Source organism: Patiria miniata, unplaced genomic scaffold (genome assembly GCF_015706575.1).
Source record: "Patiria miniata isolate m_02_andy unplaced genomic scaffold, ASM1570657v1 HiC_scaffold_20, whole genome shotgun sequence".
NCBI classification, from domain to species: Eukaryota; Metazoa; Echinodermata; class Asteroidea; order Valvatida; family Asterinidae; genus Patiria; species Patiria miniata.
This window is the reverse complement of record NW_024037059.1, coordinates 37515898-37533571: the sequence shown is the minus strand read 5'-3', so window position 1 is coordinate 37533571 and position 17674 is coordinate 37515898. Positions and strand designations below refer to the sequence as shown.

The 17674-nt window shown below is 40.6% G+C and overlaps 2 protein-coding genes across 2 annotated transcripts; one reads left to right on the top strand and one right to left on the bottom strand.

The window, feature by feature from the left end:
* Nucleotides 1-47: 47 nt before the first annotated feature.
* Nucleotides 48-4363, top strand: LOC119728983 (40S ribosomal protein S21-like). Its single transcript, XM_038201458.1, has 6 exons — nucleotides 48-130; nucleotides 1926-1989; nucleotides 2355-2418; nucleotides 2857-2928; nucleotides 3339-3394; nucleotides 4015-4363. Exons 2-6 carry the CDS (start codon nucleotides 1940-1942, stop codon nucleotides 4031-4033), a joined length of 261 nt encoding a protein of 86 aa, XP_038057386.1. The 5' UTR covers nucleotides 48-130; nucleotides 1926-1939; the 3' UTR covers nucleotides 4034-4363.
* Nucleotides 4364-9001: 4638 nt separating this feature from the next.
* Nucleotides 9002-16433, bottom strand: LOC119728980. Its single transcript, XM_038201456.1, has 3 exons — nucleotides 16244-16433; nucleotides 12263-15810; nucleotides 9002-9292 (listed from the first exon to the last, which is right to left on the bottom strand). Exon 2 carries the CDS (start codon nucleotides 15797-15799, stop codon nucleotides 12305-12307), a length of 3495 nt encoding a protein of 1164 aa, XP_038057384.1. The 5' UTR covers nucleotides 15800-15810; nucleotides 16244-16433; the 3' UTR covers nucleotides 9002-9292; nucleotides 12263-12304.
* Between the last annotated feature and the right edge of the window lie 1241 nt (nucleotides 16434-17674).

Below are 17674 nucleotides of genomic sequence, written 5' to 3'. Positions count from 1 at the left end.
CATTATTTTAAGAAAATATGAATGAAAAAGATAATAAAATGTTTACACTTATTTAGTAACGCCTCGTTATCGCAATTTTCTTGAAGAGCGCCCTCTTTACATGTGGCTTCTGTGCTAGTGCGAACCCTCGGTAAATCGCCCCTAAAAATGCTTTAATATTGATAAATTCCAGTAAATATATACATGAAATCATGTTTGTGATAAAGCTTAATGATTTAGTGAAGTGATTGGTTTAAAAGATTTCAGAATTGTTTGTTTGGAAGTTGGTAAAAATTAGCTGGAGTTACCCAGCCCTGAGTTTTATCATTGGGTTGTCTATTAGGGCTGGAGCAAATTTTTCTCAAAACTTGTAGTATTTGCAAAAAAAATTTGAAAAATGTTCAATTTTGTCCCCATTACACACTAATTGCAACTGCAACTCACCCCAAACTTGCCTGGAATAACCATTACACAGGTCCTTGAAGTAAAAAACGATCCACGATGAAGATTCAGCCTCCAATTGCAGTGAAAACAGGAGGAATAACCGCTAACTTGACAACCTTGCTGGATTGGCCAGGACCGCTATTGGTTTGTGCACAAAAAAAATTGTGTACAATGAATGGCGGTCGATTACCATGCACGTACAGCTCGCTGGTACTAGGCGTTTTTGCGGTCGGTGCATGACGTGACGCGGAAGCGTAATACCCGATGACTGTTTCATGCATTAATAAGAGGTTCATTCGCATCACAGTGCGGTACTGGAACGGCAACCGTCGAGTTGGCCGGCTATCGTGCATTCATAGTGCAGTGTTACTGCCGTTCCAGTACCGCACTGTGATGCGAGTGAACCTCTTATTAATGCATGAAACAGTCATCGGGTATTACGCTTCCGCGTCACGTCATGCACCGACCGCAAAAACGCCTAGTACCAGCGAGCTGTACGTGCATGGTAATCGACCGCCATTCATTGTACACAATTTTTTTTGTGCACAAACCAATAGCGGTCCTGGCCAATCCAGCAAGGTTGTCAAGTTAGCGGTTATTCCTCCTGTTTTCACTGCAATTGGAGGCTGAATCTTCATCGTGGATCGTTTTTTACTTCAAGGACCTGTGTAATGGTTATTCCAGGCAAGTTTGGGGTGAGTTGCAGTTGCAATTAGTGTGTAATGGGGACAAAATTGAACATTTTTCAAATTTTTTTTGCAAATACTACAAGTTTTGAGAAAAATTTGCTCCAGCCCTAATAGACAACCCAATGATAAAACTCAGGGCTGGGTAACTCCAGCTAGGTAAAAATAAGGTTTTGTGGTGAATGGTTCAACACGCCACAGACCACAGACACAGTGAGCTGTGCGAGTAGGCCTAGTGCGGTGTTGTAGAGGATATTGACCCCGCACTCGATTCCAGGGCATCAAAATTAGAGATCTGACAAGTGACATGTTGTCATAGCTAAATATTCACATGAACATCATAAGAAAGGACCAAATTTCAGATTGTATAGGGTTAAAATAATGCGGGATAATAAGGCCTACTCTAAAAGACTAAATACGGGCATGACGGGATTAGGGCCTACGGAAAAAATGTTGCCTGACGCCACTTTTTTCTTCATAATCGTATATATCATCTCGATGAAGGTCATTCATTGCAAAAAATGATGACAAGATTAAGAGTAGACATGAACCCGGGACTGAGAAATATTTTCAATTTTGTTAGGAAAAAAAAATAGGGCCCACTTAGAAACTTTTCTTGACTCTCCATAGACTTTGTACACAATCGCGGAAGTGCAGGTTGCAACATTTTTTTCCAAAAACACAATTAAACTAAAGCAAAGGTCAAAGGTTCTCATTGAAACTCGGAACTTCCACTTCGTCGGTCGACCCTGGAAGCTATGCAGCACTCAGGATGATTCATCGTGTTCATGATTTGAATTATTTTGTAAATTGCAGAGAAAACCGCCAAAATGCAGAACGAAGCCGGTGAATACGTGGATTTGTACATCCCCCGTAAATGGTAATAATTTGCATTGTTATAAGCATTACAAAACAAAATACACCAACCTCAATATTTGTGACATTAAACTTATCCAGCATGTCCATGAATTGTGAATTAGCCTAAAAAAAGGGCTAAATCACCTCCTTTTTCATGTTTACATGGATAACCATACCAGTGTAAGTTATATTTTTTTCATTGTGTGTTGTGACTACGTAGTTAATTATTGGCCTCAAAATTCTTCAAAATACATGTATGTGAACATTCATGCAGCTTTTCAAAAAGGTAGTAAGGGTAAATTTATTGTACACATTTTGAAGTGATAGCCTGTATCATATGTTGGAAATTAAATTTCACATTTTATTTATCGATCTTTCATCTTGTAGCTCTGCAAGCAACAGAATCATTGCAGCCAAGGACCATGCATCAGTCCAACTCAACATAGCTGAGGTGAGATGGCATTTGAGGGGCCGTGATTTATGTCCGACGTGCGTGTACGCGCGTCTGATGCGCGTGGAAGGAAAATGCAGCGTGGCATTGGAGAGGAGCACGTGTTAATTTGCCCACGTGCGCACTGGGCGGAGCTTACTGGATCGGTCCATTCATTTCACACTAAATAAGGAGGATGAGGTTGAATCGCAAATCAAATTTTATGTTTTTAGCTGGGCAAATGATTGATTCAAACAGAGATTGGCTTCCGTTGACCATTGAAGACCTTATTTCGTGACACCGCTGTTGCAGAAGACGTTTAGGAAGTTTGCATCATGACTTAAAACAAAAGTCGACAGGGAACCATCCACAAACACTATACAGCACATTATATTTTGGCTGGTAAGACATATAAGTGGAATGTTATCTAAGCTTTACTTCTCGCTTTTTTTTAATCAGGTTGACCCCACAACTGGTCTGTACACCGGCAGCTTCAAGACCTACGCCGTGTGTGGCCCCATCAGAAGAATGGTAAAAACTTTCAAAGTGAACTTGTACTTTCTCAAACATTCGGTTAATATTTTTTTCTGTGAGTCTCGCATTTATTTGTACATTCTTTACACCTTAAGCCTAACCTCCCCAACTCCATCAAAATCCATCCCCCCATTTTGGTGGTTTTGGGGGGACTTGGTCCTGCAGGCCTGGTGTGACTAAATATTGATGGAGTATGATGGACTTGGGCCTGGAGGCCTAAAGCAAAGCATGCACTGGAAGCAGTGTGATTGATGGATTTTGGTGGACTTGGTCCAGAACTTAGTAAAAGACAGTATGGAGTTGGGGTTAACCTATTTGATACCTTGTAGAGCCACTGCGTTTCTGATTTGTCACTTTTGTCCTGGAAAATTGGGGAGTCAACTTTCTTTGTTTACGTTGTGTTTCAGGGTGAATCTGATGACAGCCTCATCAGGTTGGCGCAAGCCGACAATCTGGTGGCCAAGTAAGTCGCTTTGTACTCTATAAGGGCCCGCCTCAATTCGTATCTGGGACGAGTTCTGGACAAGTTGTGGATAGAATCATCCACTTTGTCCGGAAGATTGCTCTGCATTTGTCCCGGACATGTTCCGGGGAAATTTTCATTAGCAACTGCTTGACTCCCCGATACTGATAACTTCATTGCGGGACGATTGCGGGGAAGTTGTTCAGAATCCTGCAACTTATACTCGATACAATGTCCGGAACTTACTGGAACTCGTCCCAGATATGAATTGAGGCAGGCCCTAATTGCCGTGAAACAATTTCTTTTCACTGTGTAATTTAACCTAAACCACCTTGGCATTTTTACAAAGAAGCATTCTGATTCTTCAGTGTGCAGTAAAACCAATGGCACACCGCAGTTAATTTCGTAGATTCCATCATTCACTTGCACATAATCACCATTTCGAGAAGTTTAAACAATTCACGTAGGACATATCAACAAACAAGAGCCTTCTTCCACATAAAAAAAACTTCAGCCCAGCTACAAGGTACATGTACATGGAAATAATATCAAACAAGTCACGCAGCTTACAACACCTTAAAACCAATGCATCTGTGTTCTTGTTTTACTTTTCACCCCAGGAACTTCAACCAGTATTAGCTGATGTTCTTCAGGCAATTCGCAGCTGAGATTATGCATCGAGTCAGGAGAAAGAACTGAGCCCAGAGAGTGTTGACGTCAGATCTCTCAAGAACCCATTTTAGAAATTTCTTTACCATAAGCCCTCGTTCAGACATTAAAGCCAAGCGTAATATTTGATCGACCGTTTGGCACTTTCCAAAATGTCACAACCTTATCAAAAGTTAGACATGGAGGAACAGTGTAGTCCATTTGCTATTCTGAAAATTGGTTAATCTAAAGACAAATAATGAGTTCTGTGCTTGTTGGCTGTTTGACGATGAATAAATACAATCTCAGTTGGGAAATGTATTTTGCGTGGTGAAAGTTTCTTTCTTTCTTTCGTTTTAATAATTCTAACAGTTCAAAAGCTGTATTAAAATTTTTTTTAACAAATATACATTTCATCATTTCTGTTGACAAAACTGCTTTATTCCAGAAGCAAGGGAGAAAATCTAATTTTTGGTTTCATTCCGTTACAAGTACTTACAGGAAAGTTATCTGGACTTAAATGAAAATGTTACACTGAACTTTTACTTTTATTAACACGCAAGACTTGATTCGAGTCTGAATTTCTTCTTTGTTCAATGGCTATCCAAAGGGATATATTAAAATAGCCAAGGGTGGTTCGGGAGGCAGCTGCATGCCACGGACTATAAGTCTTCAGCCTTGAATCAAGTCTAAAATGCATGCAGCATACAGAATTCAAGATGGAGCATAAGTACTACAATTCCAACAAAAGTCAAAAGTGGGCCTACGAGTTTTGGAACATGGCAAGACTACACAGTGGTTGCTGGGGGAAACGCAACCCTTTCACACAGTCAAACTAGCACCAACTCTTTCCTATTTACCAAATTTTGAAGAAGAAAAAACTGGCCTGACTAAATAAAGGCATGCAACTTTTCCTCGGATCCGCCAATTTCCTCGTAAAACTTTACAAAGTCTTGTTTGGTTTGGAATTCTTGGTTTTTTTTCTAAATTCCCTGCTAAATACAGTCGAGTCTCGTTAATACAAACTTGTTCGGACCTAGCCAAATTGTTTGTTATATCAGAATTTTGTATTAAGAGTAACATCAGTCCCATTCATTGTGCACATAAATACACAGTCGGGACTAAGGCTTTATGTTTGTTATAACCAGAATTTTGTATTAAAAGAGTTTGTACTAACGAGATTCGACTGCAGTGGGAAAAAAAGCTAGCATATAAGTCATAATTATTAGAATGCACACACTCTGCAGTTACACGTAAACTGGCCATCAAAAACTAAAAATATCCAACTAAAGGAATGTCTGTATCTACTCTCCAACAAGCATGAATTTATAATAAAACAGATTTTGGTACAAGCTGAGTAAGCCAAACTCTTCATTTCAAAATAGCATGTTGACCTTGGCTTTTCAAAAATCAAGACGTTCCCAGAAAATAAAAGATCAAATGGTTTGGTTTCCTTGGCATGTATTACCTACGCAGCATACAACATAATTAGTAAATACATAGGGTAGCCAGTGGTCAGGCGACAGTTGACGCGTCAACCCACAAAATAGTACTTTTCAAAGATAATAAGCTCACAGCTTATTTAAACATTGTTAAACTAGTGATCTCGAAATAATCTAGTTAAACAACTAGCAAACCAGAAGCCTTTTTCAGCTGAGTGAAGTTACCAAACTAACTATGGCCAAGTTAAAAAATAAATTTGGTTGAACATCCTAACAATCTTTTCCGAAGGCTGATGGAAAATTTAAGTATTGCCATTTCAGAAAATTAGCCAACATGTACAGTGCAGTATTAAGCATTAAAAATGGACCTATAAACAGAATGCTGACCTTTGTGACTTTCTCACTTGGCTTAAAGGGACACTGGGTCCTGGAACAGCCCAATTGGGCTACAAAACGTGCTTTGAACGAGATGATGTTAATCGGAAATAACATTTAAAAGTAGGATATAAACATCCACACAACTATCCTTTCAAAACTGGGCGTTTTTGTGTTATTCCACTTTTGCGACCCCATAAATTCTAGCTGTCTGGATGCTAGTTGTGATTTCATTCGTTGAAGAAACCACTTTTTTTTCATTGGTGATTGGTCACCGCTGTTCCCGAGACACACAACGTGTATATCGTACAATGAGAACGACACGAAAAACGTATTCGTACTCCGTTGTGTCCGATGTAAACAAGCCAGTTTTTTTCGTCTTCTCTCGGGAACAGTAAGACATTAGGTTGGTTTCCTTTCAACCAGATGTTTTGAAATAGGCTAAGTAAACAATCCAAAACATGAAATTTTCGGGGATTTCAGGACCTAGTGCCCCTTTAATGCCACATGAAATACACACAAGAAACCAGGGATGTAGTCAAGTCCATCACAAGACATAGTCTGACTATCACCCGTTGTCCAATGGAGCCCTCTCAGTCTCCAGCCCAACGTCTGATATATCTAAGCATGCAAATTTATGTGACCCCGTGTGCCAGCCAATCGACTTTACAAAATCGTGACGTCATTTCGATCAGAAATGTGGACTTAGCTGTTGATTGGTCAATCTGGATGCCATGATTTTGTAATACAACGGGCATAATAAAACCTAGACACGACATTGGCTCTCAAAAACTGTTAGCAAAATGCTGCGCTTATAGAATACACCAACGCACATCGTGGGCGTGACGTGAACACGTCTGAGGGCGTTCGCATTACGCCCATTATTTAAAATATGTGATGATCATTCGAAGCCACAGGACGTTTGCTCATCGCATAACATATCTTTACAGGTCGCGTGACGCAGCCTATTTTTGCTAACAATTCAAAACGTAAAAGCATAATAGATGTTGTGTCTAGGTTTTATTAGATGTCTATGACAACGGGTTACCGAAGACTCGATATAGAAGGCGCCCGCTGAATGGTCAGAATCTTGAGGTCAAGACGCAGTCTTGTTTTGCATAATTAATTGCCAAATCCCACATCATATACCCTTGCTGTGCAAGGGAATATTCAATAGACTACACAGGTCCCTGCTTAGCCCCTGAAAGTCTGTCACAATTCATCCAGTCAAAATTCAACCCACAAACTATTTAATTTAAATCAGCTCTGACAAAGGTAGTCCTGTGTTTATGACTCGAAGCTTTGCATGGCAGATGAGATAAGTTAAGTAGTAAGATTGCGGGTAACACCATGTGGAAAGATATCTCTTCTTAGAAGTGTGGTTCTGAAAAAAAACCGGTTGGTTGAGTGTAGAACTCGACGTTTCGGACAGTGTGCTCTGTCTGTCCTCAGGAGGGTGAGTGAGTTCTATGTTATTGTTCATCCACTGTTTCTTGTGACTGGACTTGTAATTCACTTGTGATGAACTCAACCACATCCCTGCAAGAAACTACACAAGGTTGAAATTGCAAAGAGTCCGACGTTGGCCATTTATCAAACCTTAACTTTGTCCCCAGCTGTGACTCCAGCTACATGATTGTAGGCCCCGGACTTCAAGGGATTGGGATGGAATATGTAAAAGTCATCTGAATGATCAGAGATGCCACCAATATATCAATAAAAAGCATGAAACTCTATTAAAAAGCCTGAAACTACCGTTACCCCTTTCAAAAATGTGTTTTCTGGATGTTTCAGACAAAATCCAGCACTTTTAATTTGTCACATTTAAAAAAACACACCTGAATTCAGGTTAAAACCTGAAAAGTGGCATCTCTGGAATGATTCACGAGCCAGTGTTGAAGCCAAAGCCAGAGACAAGCCAAGGTTTCGTAAACATCGCATAGTTTCCATGATAAGTAAAATCCATAACGTGGCCAGCCTTTATGTGCCTACCGCATCAGAAAAAATACCTTTTTAATCCCCTTACTTTTAGTACTGTAAAACCTCCACCTGCATTTAAGGCGTGCAATACAAAATGCCCACAAACTTTGGGCATCTCTATCTGTGATAAATTATTAATTACAAATCCACATATATCTATAATGCCTTCCGCGATCAAATCCTTTTGCTATAATATGTACAAGTACTCTTCAATAAATCTTATGGTACAAATTTTCAACGTCCACAAAATTACATTCCTTATGAAGCAATTTCTTTTTTCTACAAAATTCACTCATGTCAAAAGCAATGTTTACTGAATACAAACTGCTAACACGTTAAGAGCGCTTTGGTTGTTTTTGTTTTTTTTTTTTAAATACATGTACTAAAAAAGATATACACCTGGCACAAACAGAAACTGAGCAGTTTTTATAAGCATCCTTGTTTGGACATTTCTCGGTGAACATAAAAATCTGAAATAAACATTTTGTCACGGAAACTTTTCGGTTCAATTTGATACCTCCCTTGGGAACACTGTGTGAGAAATAACGAGAGCGCAAGCGCTGAATCTTAAAACTAAAAGTTGCACTTAGCGAGATTTTCAACGGGCATTGCAACACACAACTGAATGCAGAGGCCTGCATCATGCATTAATTGTCCATTAAAAATCTTGCTAAGCGCAATTGTTAGCCTGGGTTTCAGGAGCTTCAGCACTTGCGCTCTCGTTATTTCTTACTCGGTGTTCCCAAGTGAAGTATCAAATTGAACCGGAAAGTTTCCGTGACAAAACGTATATTTCGGAGTTTGGTTCACCAAGAAATGTCCAAACAGGGATGATTAGGCCAAAAAAAAAAGTCTCCGGTTTCTGGTTTGGAGCTTGCCCAAAAAGTGGTGCGGCGACACGGCTTTTTTTTTTTTTACCTGACTTTTTTGCTTCAAATGTCGGCTGATGACTGCAAATGGTGCCCGACTAAACTTAGTGCAAATATATGGGAGTCCAGAGAGGCCACATAAAGCTTTTTCTCGATCATAACCCCATCTAAAAACACGTTAAAATTGTGCAGCAGCAGGATTCCAGTCAAACCAGTGAGTTTGGCGGTTTTGAGACATCATCTTTCATTGAAAAAAAAACTTTTTCATTTTGCCGACGCACATGGCTACGGCGACGCGCGCGCATACCAGAAACCGGAGACTTTTTTTTTTGGCCTTATAAAAACTGCTTAGTTTCTTTTTGTGCCAGGCGTATTTGTTTATACAGCATCAGTCTAAAGAAATGAAGGATGTGCGATGTTGGCGGCACGGGCCTGGACACCATCTGACACTCGAGGGCGGCATTCAAGGTGGACAACGACTTTGCTGACAAGAATGGCGGTTTTGCCGACAAGAATGGTGAAGGGGGTTCTCAAATACACCCCACCCCCTCTGGCAACCCCCATTGCCAGACACATCAGCCAGCCTGTGGATTAAAGAACAAAAATACTGTTAAGAAAAATGATCCATTTTTACATTGACAGATGACAGAATAGCAAAATTAGAATTTTGTTCACATAGTAAGGTGATGAATAAACACCATGGAATGTTCCCAATCAACACAGGCAAATAACTTGGATGTGCACTGCATTATACCCAATATACAGTACATGTACATATACATGTGAGAGTAAATAATGAAAGGTTTGCGGAAACACCATGTGCGAATAATTTTTCAACTAAGAGAATGGTTCTGAAAAGAACCAGAGGTATAAACTCTTTATACGAGTTTATACCTCTGGTTCTTTTCAGAAACCATTCTCTTAGTTGAGAAATTATTCGCCCATGGTGTTTCCGCAAACCTTTCATTATTTAGTATCTCCACCATGCAAAGCCTCAAATCTTACTCATGTGAGAGTACACATAACCCATGCATGTTCATGTACATGTACATGTACGTATTTTCAATAAGGTGTCGAATACAAAGTTATTCTGAAATCTTTTACTATATACATTTGTACCTATAAAGCCAGTACCTACGGGATTTAAAATTAGGGGAAAAAAAATAAAACTTGTGCGAGTTATTCATGACCCTATTTATCAGTTTGTTGCTGTATGCAGTGAGTAGAAATTCATGCGGCGCCAACGTCAGTTGTTATTGATCAGCTGATGAATAACAACTCAATCATTCTACGCACCTTATTCGGGAATTCATGGGGTTTTCTTTAGGAGAGGATAAAAGGCTGTCACCCAATATGCAAGAAACGATCAAGTTTTTGTTATTTTTTTTTACATCTGGGCCATCATGCTGCCGTGTTTCACAGAAACCAACAATTGCCTAGACATGTGCCGTACAGTATTCCTTTACAGTCATCCGAAAAGGCTGTCACCCAATATGCAAGAAACGATCAAGTTTTTGTTATTTTTTTTACATATGGGAAATCATGCGGACGTGTTTCACAGAAACCAACAATTGCCTAGACATTTGTGTAGTACAGTATTCCTTTACAGTCATCTGAACCACTTGCACACATGTAATTCAATGACCACACGTTCTCTATTCATATGAATGGTATGTGTGCATGCATTGTATAGGTGTGTCTGTAGATTTGTAAATGTGATGACAGGTGTGAATTAAGTTAGGTAGCAATGAGTCTGCAGTACATGTGGTAATTCAAAGCCAGCTTGATACTCACTCACCACTAGTGCATTTAGTTTTAAATCGCATTATCTGTAAGGCCAAAAAAAATGGTTGTGTTGCCCTCACATGAAAAGTATCAGGAAGGTCTATCTTTTTTGTTAGGGGGGGGGGGGGGATATACATACATGTACATAGTAAACAAAATTACCAGTTCCCAACATACATGAAACGCTATGGCTACATGTAAATGTACAAAATATGGTAAATTCAAACTGTACTACCATGTACAACGTATTTGTACATGTACATGTATAATTCTATAAATTCAATAGATGATGCATTGTACATGTACATGTACATGTACATGTACAGAAATAAGAATTGGCCAAAACTCATTCCCGAGAGAATGTAGACCAAAATGAGCAAAATGATGGACATACCGGGTATGCACAAATGTCAACGTACATGTATGTATAATTCTATAAATTCAATAGACAATGCATTGTACACGTACATGTACATGTACAGAAATAAGAATTGGCCAAAACTCATTCCCGAGAGACTGTAATTTAACAGATTCCAGGGTCTGCAGACATCGGTTTACGGTACTTGCAAGTGCTACCCTACCGGTATGCTGATAAATACAATGTATTAAGTAAATGGAATGTACGGCATCTCATCAATATTATTCTATTATTGTTAGCTTGGCCTGGCCAGAATTCTTTTGGGAATTACAAAACAAATACTGTGCAAGTGAAATTCAAAATTCTGGGGCTTTTTTTAACAAGTTAATTTTGCTACAGGGATTGCAAGTGAGCGTAAATTAGTAAAAAAAAAACAGTTCTGTAAGTGTCACTTTAAATTTCAGTGGGGAATTAATTTTGCTGATATTTTGAATATGTGCAGTTCAAAATATCTTCTATTTTAAAAATTTCAAATCAACGATGTTATCCAACGCAAAGTTATGGTAAATTGAATCTATCGTGTATATAAAACAATTTCCGTCAAACAACCTTCACAACGCCTTCCTGCCAAACATCTCTAGAGCTGCCTAATTAATACCAAACGAACGGTTATCAAATCATTTCTGTATTACATGTATGTTGCAATGCTTGGCTTCAGCTCTAAAATCAGTCGTCACCGAAAAATTAATTCATATCCCACAGCACTTCCACATGTCCTCAACTAACAATAAAAATTCATCGCGCGATAGAAACCGATACAATATTAAAAGTTTTCCTTGATTACCAAAACAGATGCTATGCATGTATACATGCACATTGTGGTGTTTTGAGCCTAAGTTGTATTGAAAGTGCAATGATATTTTGAATGTGTATATGAATGTCTGTTTGTTGTTGCTTCTTCCTTGTTTCGAAAGTGAATTGTACATTTGTAAAAGTGCATTTTCAATTCAGGAAATTGTAGTGTTTATAAAAAAGAAAAAAAAAAAAGGGCTAAACTCATCTCAATTACATGTAAAAACTAAATTGTCTACAATTATTTCAATTTTATATCTTTTTTTTTCTCGGGCAAGCAGCATTCTTGCTCACACATTAGGAAAACAAGAGGTACCATGGAAAATGTTTTTGGGTCTCAATTTCAACAACCTGCTTCCGCAAAATGTGAATAGTAAAGTCGAGCTTTACAGAGATGTATTGGTTTCGACTGATTGTATGTCATTTAGATGTTGGAAAAATAGTTTGAAACAGAATGGGTGAGAGGATGCCACCTTCAAAATGATAAATTTGCGACAAATTTTTTTTTTGACTCGGGTAAAAAATGTATAGGTAAAATTTGAAGAAAATGTACACTTACTGAATTGAACCTACGGGTAGTACAAACTGTTTCTGTTGATCATCACGAGATACTGGCTGCACGCGCTTTCCTCATCTGGCACAGCCACTTGATGACCCGGGCATTCTTGGTGATGATGGACTGGGAGGTGTCCGGGAGCTTCTTGGCACGACGAAGACCCTCCTCGCTCACTTTGCTCCCCCGGGAGATGTTGTCCGAGTTCTCCGTGCTGAAAGTCCCGTCATCGTCATCTCTGACGTGCTTGTACTCGTGCATCTCGTGGAAGACTTCCTCCTCGTCGCTGTACGGCATCGGGGAGAGCGGGCCTTGGAAGAAGCTCTCATTCAGCCCCATCTGGTTGAAGAAGCGCTCCACGTCCGAGTGGGCACTGGAGACGGAGCAGCGGGGACTCACGCCCAGGTCCGACTTGGAGCGGCGGCGGCGGAAGTCGCGTCTGGTCGGAGAAGTCAAGGACTCCGGGGGTGAGACGGCATCTTCACGGTTTACTGGTTTGGCATTTCGATTGCGGTTATGGAGGGGTTTACGGACTTCAGCACTAGCCTGGAAATGTGGGATGTCCCTTTTTGGCAAGGACTTCTTTATTGCCAGGTCCTTCTCCTTTTTTGCCTCATTGTCGGATTCAGCTGTGCTGCTGCCGCAGTTATTTTTGCTAGACGTGCGAGAGACCTTCGCTTTGGGATTCTCGCGAGCTTTCACTTTGGTCCCTCTCTTCAGAGTGTTAAGCTCGTCGTCGGGGTTGATTATCCGGGACAGCAGGTTCTCCAGTGACTTGTCTTCCTTCTTCTGATTGGCATGCCTTGGAGGTTTCTTCACCCTCAGGATTTTGGTCTGTCGGTGCTCTACGTCACTGTCCGTCTCTGAGTCATCCCTGTTACTTTCGTAGGGCTTTGGTGGTGCCACCCACTTGGAATTGCCTTCTTGGTTGGATTTTGTTGCTTCTGTTTTCTCCTGAGTGGTGTCTTTACTCAGAAGATCTGCAAGGCTCACCTTCTTGACTCTCTGTGGTTCCACACTGGACCATCCCGCAACTTTAAAACCCAGATGCCCTCTGTCCTGATTTGACGAGGATGTGTCTGAGTTATGGCTAAACTTTCTCCTCTTGTCTAACTCGTCAGTTCTTTCTCCTTCCATGGACGGTCCCAGATATTTCCTTCTGTGTTCCATTTTCCCTGATGTCTCCTTACCAGTGGGAGTCATACTAGGTTCTCTCTTCTCCCACACTGCAGTTAGTTCTACGTCCTTTGAGACAGAAACCCGAGCCCTATTATTATTTTGGATGTTTGAGTTTGCGTCATCACTACCATTTGCTGGACGTGCCCAATGGGTTCCAGAAGTGTGTGTCTCGTTATCTGAAAATTCCAAGGCAATATGGTTGCCGTTGCCATCATTGTACAGGGTTCGCGGACTATCATGGATTTCACCACCTCCAGGACTGGTCATGATTCCACTGAGGAAGCTCTGAACCGTAGACTTTGCATGCTCGTGGCTATCCTCTTGTGAGATCTTTCTTGGTGTGTGTTGTTGAAGTACATGTATGTGGGTCTGTGGATTCTGCAACTCAGTGGCTGTTGTCCGAGTTCTGGAAGTGTCAGGAGACAAGGCCCTTCTATTTTGAACGAGGCCTTCTTGCGCGCCTTGTTTGTGTGCATCGTTCGTGTTTTGGTTTTGACTGAAATTTACTGGCGCCCAGGACTTCTCTTTAAAGTTTTTGATATTGTCAGGACTGGTCTTGGCATGCTTGAAGAGAACGCTTTGTGCTGAGGTTTTTCTTGCAGACGTTGGGAAGAGAGGGTCGTGTTGCAATTGGTCACCCTGACTATGATGTCTCATACGATTGGAATTGGCATCTTCCTTTGGCATGTTTGGGGCGCCAAGAGCTGGATTGTGCTGATCCAGATCTGACTTGGCTCTCCTGTGTATGACCTCCACCGAGGAATCCTCATGGCGAGTGTCTGGTGGCTGCAGCATTGACCGGAAGGCCTCGTCGCTGACATGATACTTTGATGGGAAGACACTACCGCCGACTTGCACTAAGACCCTGTCTCCAGCATGGTGAACTGCATGTTCCAGCACTGACCCCTGGCTTTTGCTCGTTTCTTCAGCATCTCCCCAACGTTCAGGAGACTTTCCAGATATATTGTACTCTTTAGTTCGCCTCAGTCTACGTATATCATCAGATGTCATAGGCTTGGAAATGTCTGGGTCCAACCTTCCTGTTCTAAAGTTTCCATCGTGATGGCTTGCCAAGTTCAATTTCTGAGACATGCCATTCTGTTTAATTTCCTCAGTGGAATTTTCATTTCCATCTGACACAGGTGGAATGTTAACAGGTGCACGAGGTCTGGAAAACAAGTCTGGTTTCGAGGCAACTTGTGAAGTCTGACCAGGACTTTCCTCTTTTGAAATGTTGGATCTTGGTCTGACCACACCATATGAAAGTTTATGAGACGGCCCATAATTCACTGAACTACTTCTTTCTTTGCTTTCTGCTTCATGATTTGTTGGCTTCAGGGTGATCCTGCTGATCTTCCGTCCTTGGCTACTCTCCTTCGCAAAGTCGGTTGCATATCTGGCTTTGAAGCGCTCCATCTGCCTTCTGGTCTGGTCACTGAGTCCTTCTGAAGACGTGGCTGAAGCCTGTTGGGGTTTTGACTTCATCCCCGATTCTTCTGTCGGATCATGGTCTTCTTCACTGGCAGTGCCAGGATTTTCAGAGGGGTCGGCTGCTTCTACTTTACTTCTCTCAAGCAAATTTGGTTTTTCAGACAAAGTACGACTTGGCCGTTGAAGTACCTCTTTTGATTTCAAGGCATCCACTTCTGAGGGAGCCTGGAAATCAGATGCTTGGGCATCTTGTGGATTACTGGGGACACTACGCTTTTTCCAAATGAGAGCAGAATCAGATGAGCTGCTTGACTTCAACAATTCGGTCGGGGACACTGGACCCTGGCTGGATTCGCTCCCACTTTCGGCAGACCCGAAGTTCAGAAACTGCTCCTTTAGTCTACGGACACGGCTACCAGCACTCGGAGAACTGGGATTGGAAAAATCTGTACTGACGACAGCTCCTCTTGGGGAGACAGGCACATCATTAGAGGATCGCCGCACACTGTGTCCTAACGAGGCTTCCACAATCTCCAGCGTGCGATCTCTACTGCCTTTTCGGTTCCGTTGAGAAGGTTTTTCCGGGACGGGAGGTGGAAGCCTAGCGTGGGACTTTTGGGCAGGGCTTCTGCCACCATCTTGGACGTAAGGCACGGCCCTGAATAAGTGACCCTGTGTTTCTTCATGGGACAAGGGCACCTGGTGCACCCTGTGAGTGTCGCTGTGCGTCCTATTTTCTTCTCCTTTGTCTTCCAGCTCCTCTCGGCTGCCTCGTCGGACATATTTGGACCGAGTCTCTGTCAGTCGCTCTGTGGCTGATTTCTTGGTGGGTTGTTGGTCTCTCGCAGATGCATCTCTTCTGAAGCCAGGTCCTGAGTTGAAGGTCCGGAGAGGAAAGTTGGTCACAGCAGAGGATTCAGAGGTGACTGCCATCTTGAATGGATCTGGAATTGAACAATTAATTGTCATGAAGTATAAGAATTTAAAAAAGACTAATAAAAATAAAATTTAATCTACTATTAAAACTGCCCAATTAGCGAACAGTTATACAAACAGAATCACTCCCACAACTTTCCAACTTTTGAAAAGAAAACTGCAAGATTTACAGACATGTGGTTTAAACTATTAATCTCCCCCCCCCCAAAAAAAAATTCTTCTCAACTTTCATTTGATTTAGAATTTGTCAAGATAAAAAAGAATCTCTTAACTTTTGCACACTTTGAACAACATATTTATTTCTTCATCAGTATCAGCCATGCATAAGTTTCACCTTTTTTCTCAAATTTTATTTAATTACAAGTAAAAAGTGAGAGTTTACATTAAGAATTCATGTTGGACATTCAAGTTATAACATGCAAAGCTTTTCAAAATGCTTACCCAACAGACATGAAGAACATTGTTCAGCAACTGATCACTCTGTGGTTTCAACAGGTATCACAGCAACTGCAAAATGCTGATGAGTCATCCAGTAGAACATCCCAAAGTCCCTGACATTATTCTGTGGTTAATAGAGTGTGCATTCTTCATCAGATGTTTGGTGTTGTGTGTATACGTGTACTTCAACAGAAGGATTCTGAAAAGAAAAGAAATCATCAGACATGTCAGACACTGAGCTTAATGCAGGACAAAATGAAGCAGAGAGCACTGTAATTCTTGGAGTTAATAATGTTCAATGAAGTGATTCTTGTGATGTGACTGACTCATTTTGAGTCATTACAAAGTCTGTTGTTTTATGTGTGTGAGTATTTTTGTGTGAGTACATCAATTACATGAACTGTACACATAATAGTACACAAATTACAAAAACATACAAATAATTGAACTTCTCAAACAAACTACAATATGAAATGGACAATTTTCTTACATTACTTTTAATAAATGTGCGAATGACATGAGTTATTAGAGAGAACATCCAACTTTGAAATGATAAAAATGACTTAATTGATTTCAACTCTAGAATCAGACATACATTGTATTGGCATGTGCAAAGAGGCAAACATGCATCACTTCACCAGTACAGCTTAAAGGTACCTGTAGGGTAGATCATTTGTCATTTGTGCATTTGATTGGTTTGAAGCAACAAACGTGTTCAAAATCTAAAGACGGGTGCTGAACAACTAACTTGATTTTTTCAGGTTAGTGAATGCTGTATATTCTGATAAAACAATATTCTAGGATCTCCATTTCAATTCAAAAGTTGCCGAGTCATGTTTTGAATTGCGCCCGAAATCTGGACACGTTCTCATGCAGTCGATTGCAGCTACGCGATGTCAAGCACTGAACCGACGAATAATAGCACCGTGCGCGTATGTGTGTTGTGTAAACGTTTGCACGTACCCATTCACAGATTCGTCGAATTACAAACCAACTATTAACAGAAATTTCCAAAAGTCCGTCACTTGACGCATCTTTGGAAATGGCCTTCTTTTATTGTTTCCTTCAAAATGACAGCATGCCAGAAAGAATAATTCCACAGGGAGTTTAGTGCCATTACTATCTTTCAACCAAGTATGTTTTTTTGACAATAATTTTGTCAGTTACTTATTGGATAGCTGAAAATGATCTACTCTACCTTTAAAGGGAATATACAACATTTGCAAACATCAAAAAATAAAACTACCAACTTTTACGAAATACCTTACTAGGATGTTGGTAAATGACAGTCTAAAGCATCCTGTAAAATTATGGCACCTGGTGTGAAGTCATTTTCAAGAAAATGGTATTTTTGTAAAAATTTCCAACGGTGGTCGGCTGACCACTGTTGGAAAAACCTAACTATTTTTCAACTACTGCTCCAAACTTACAATT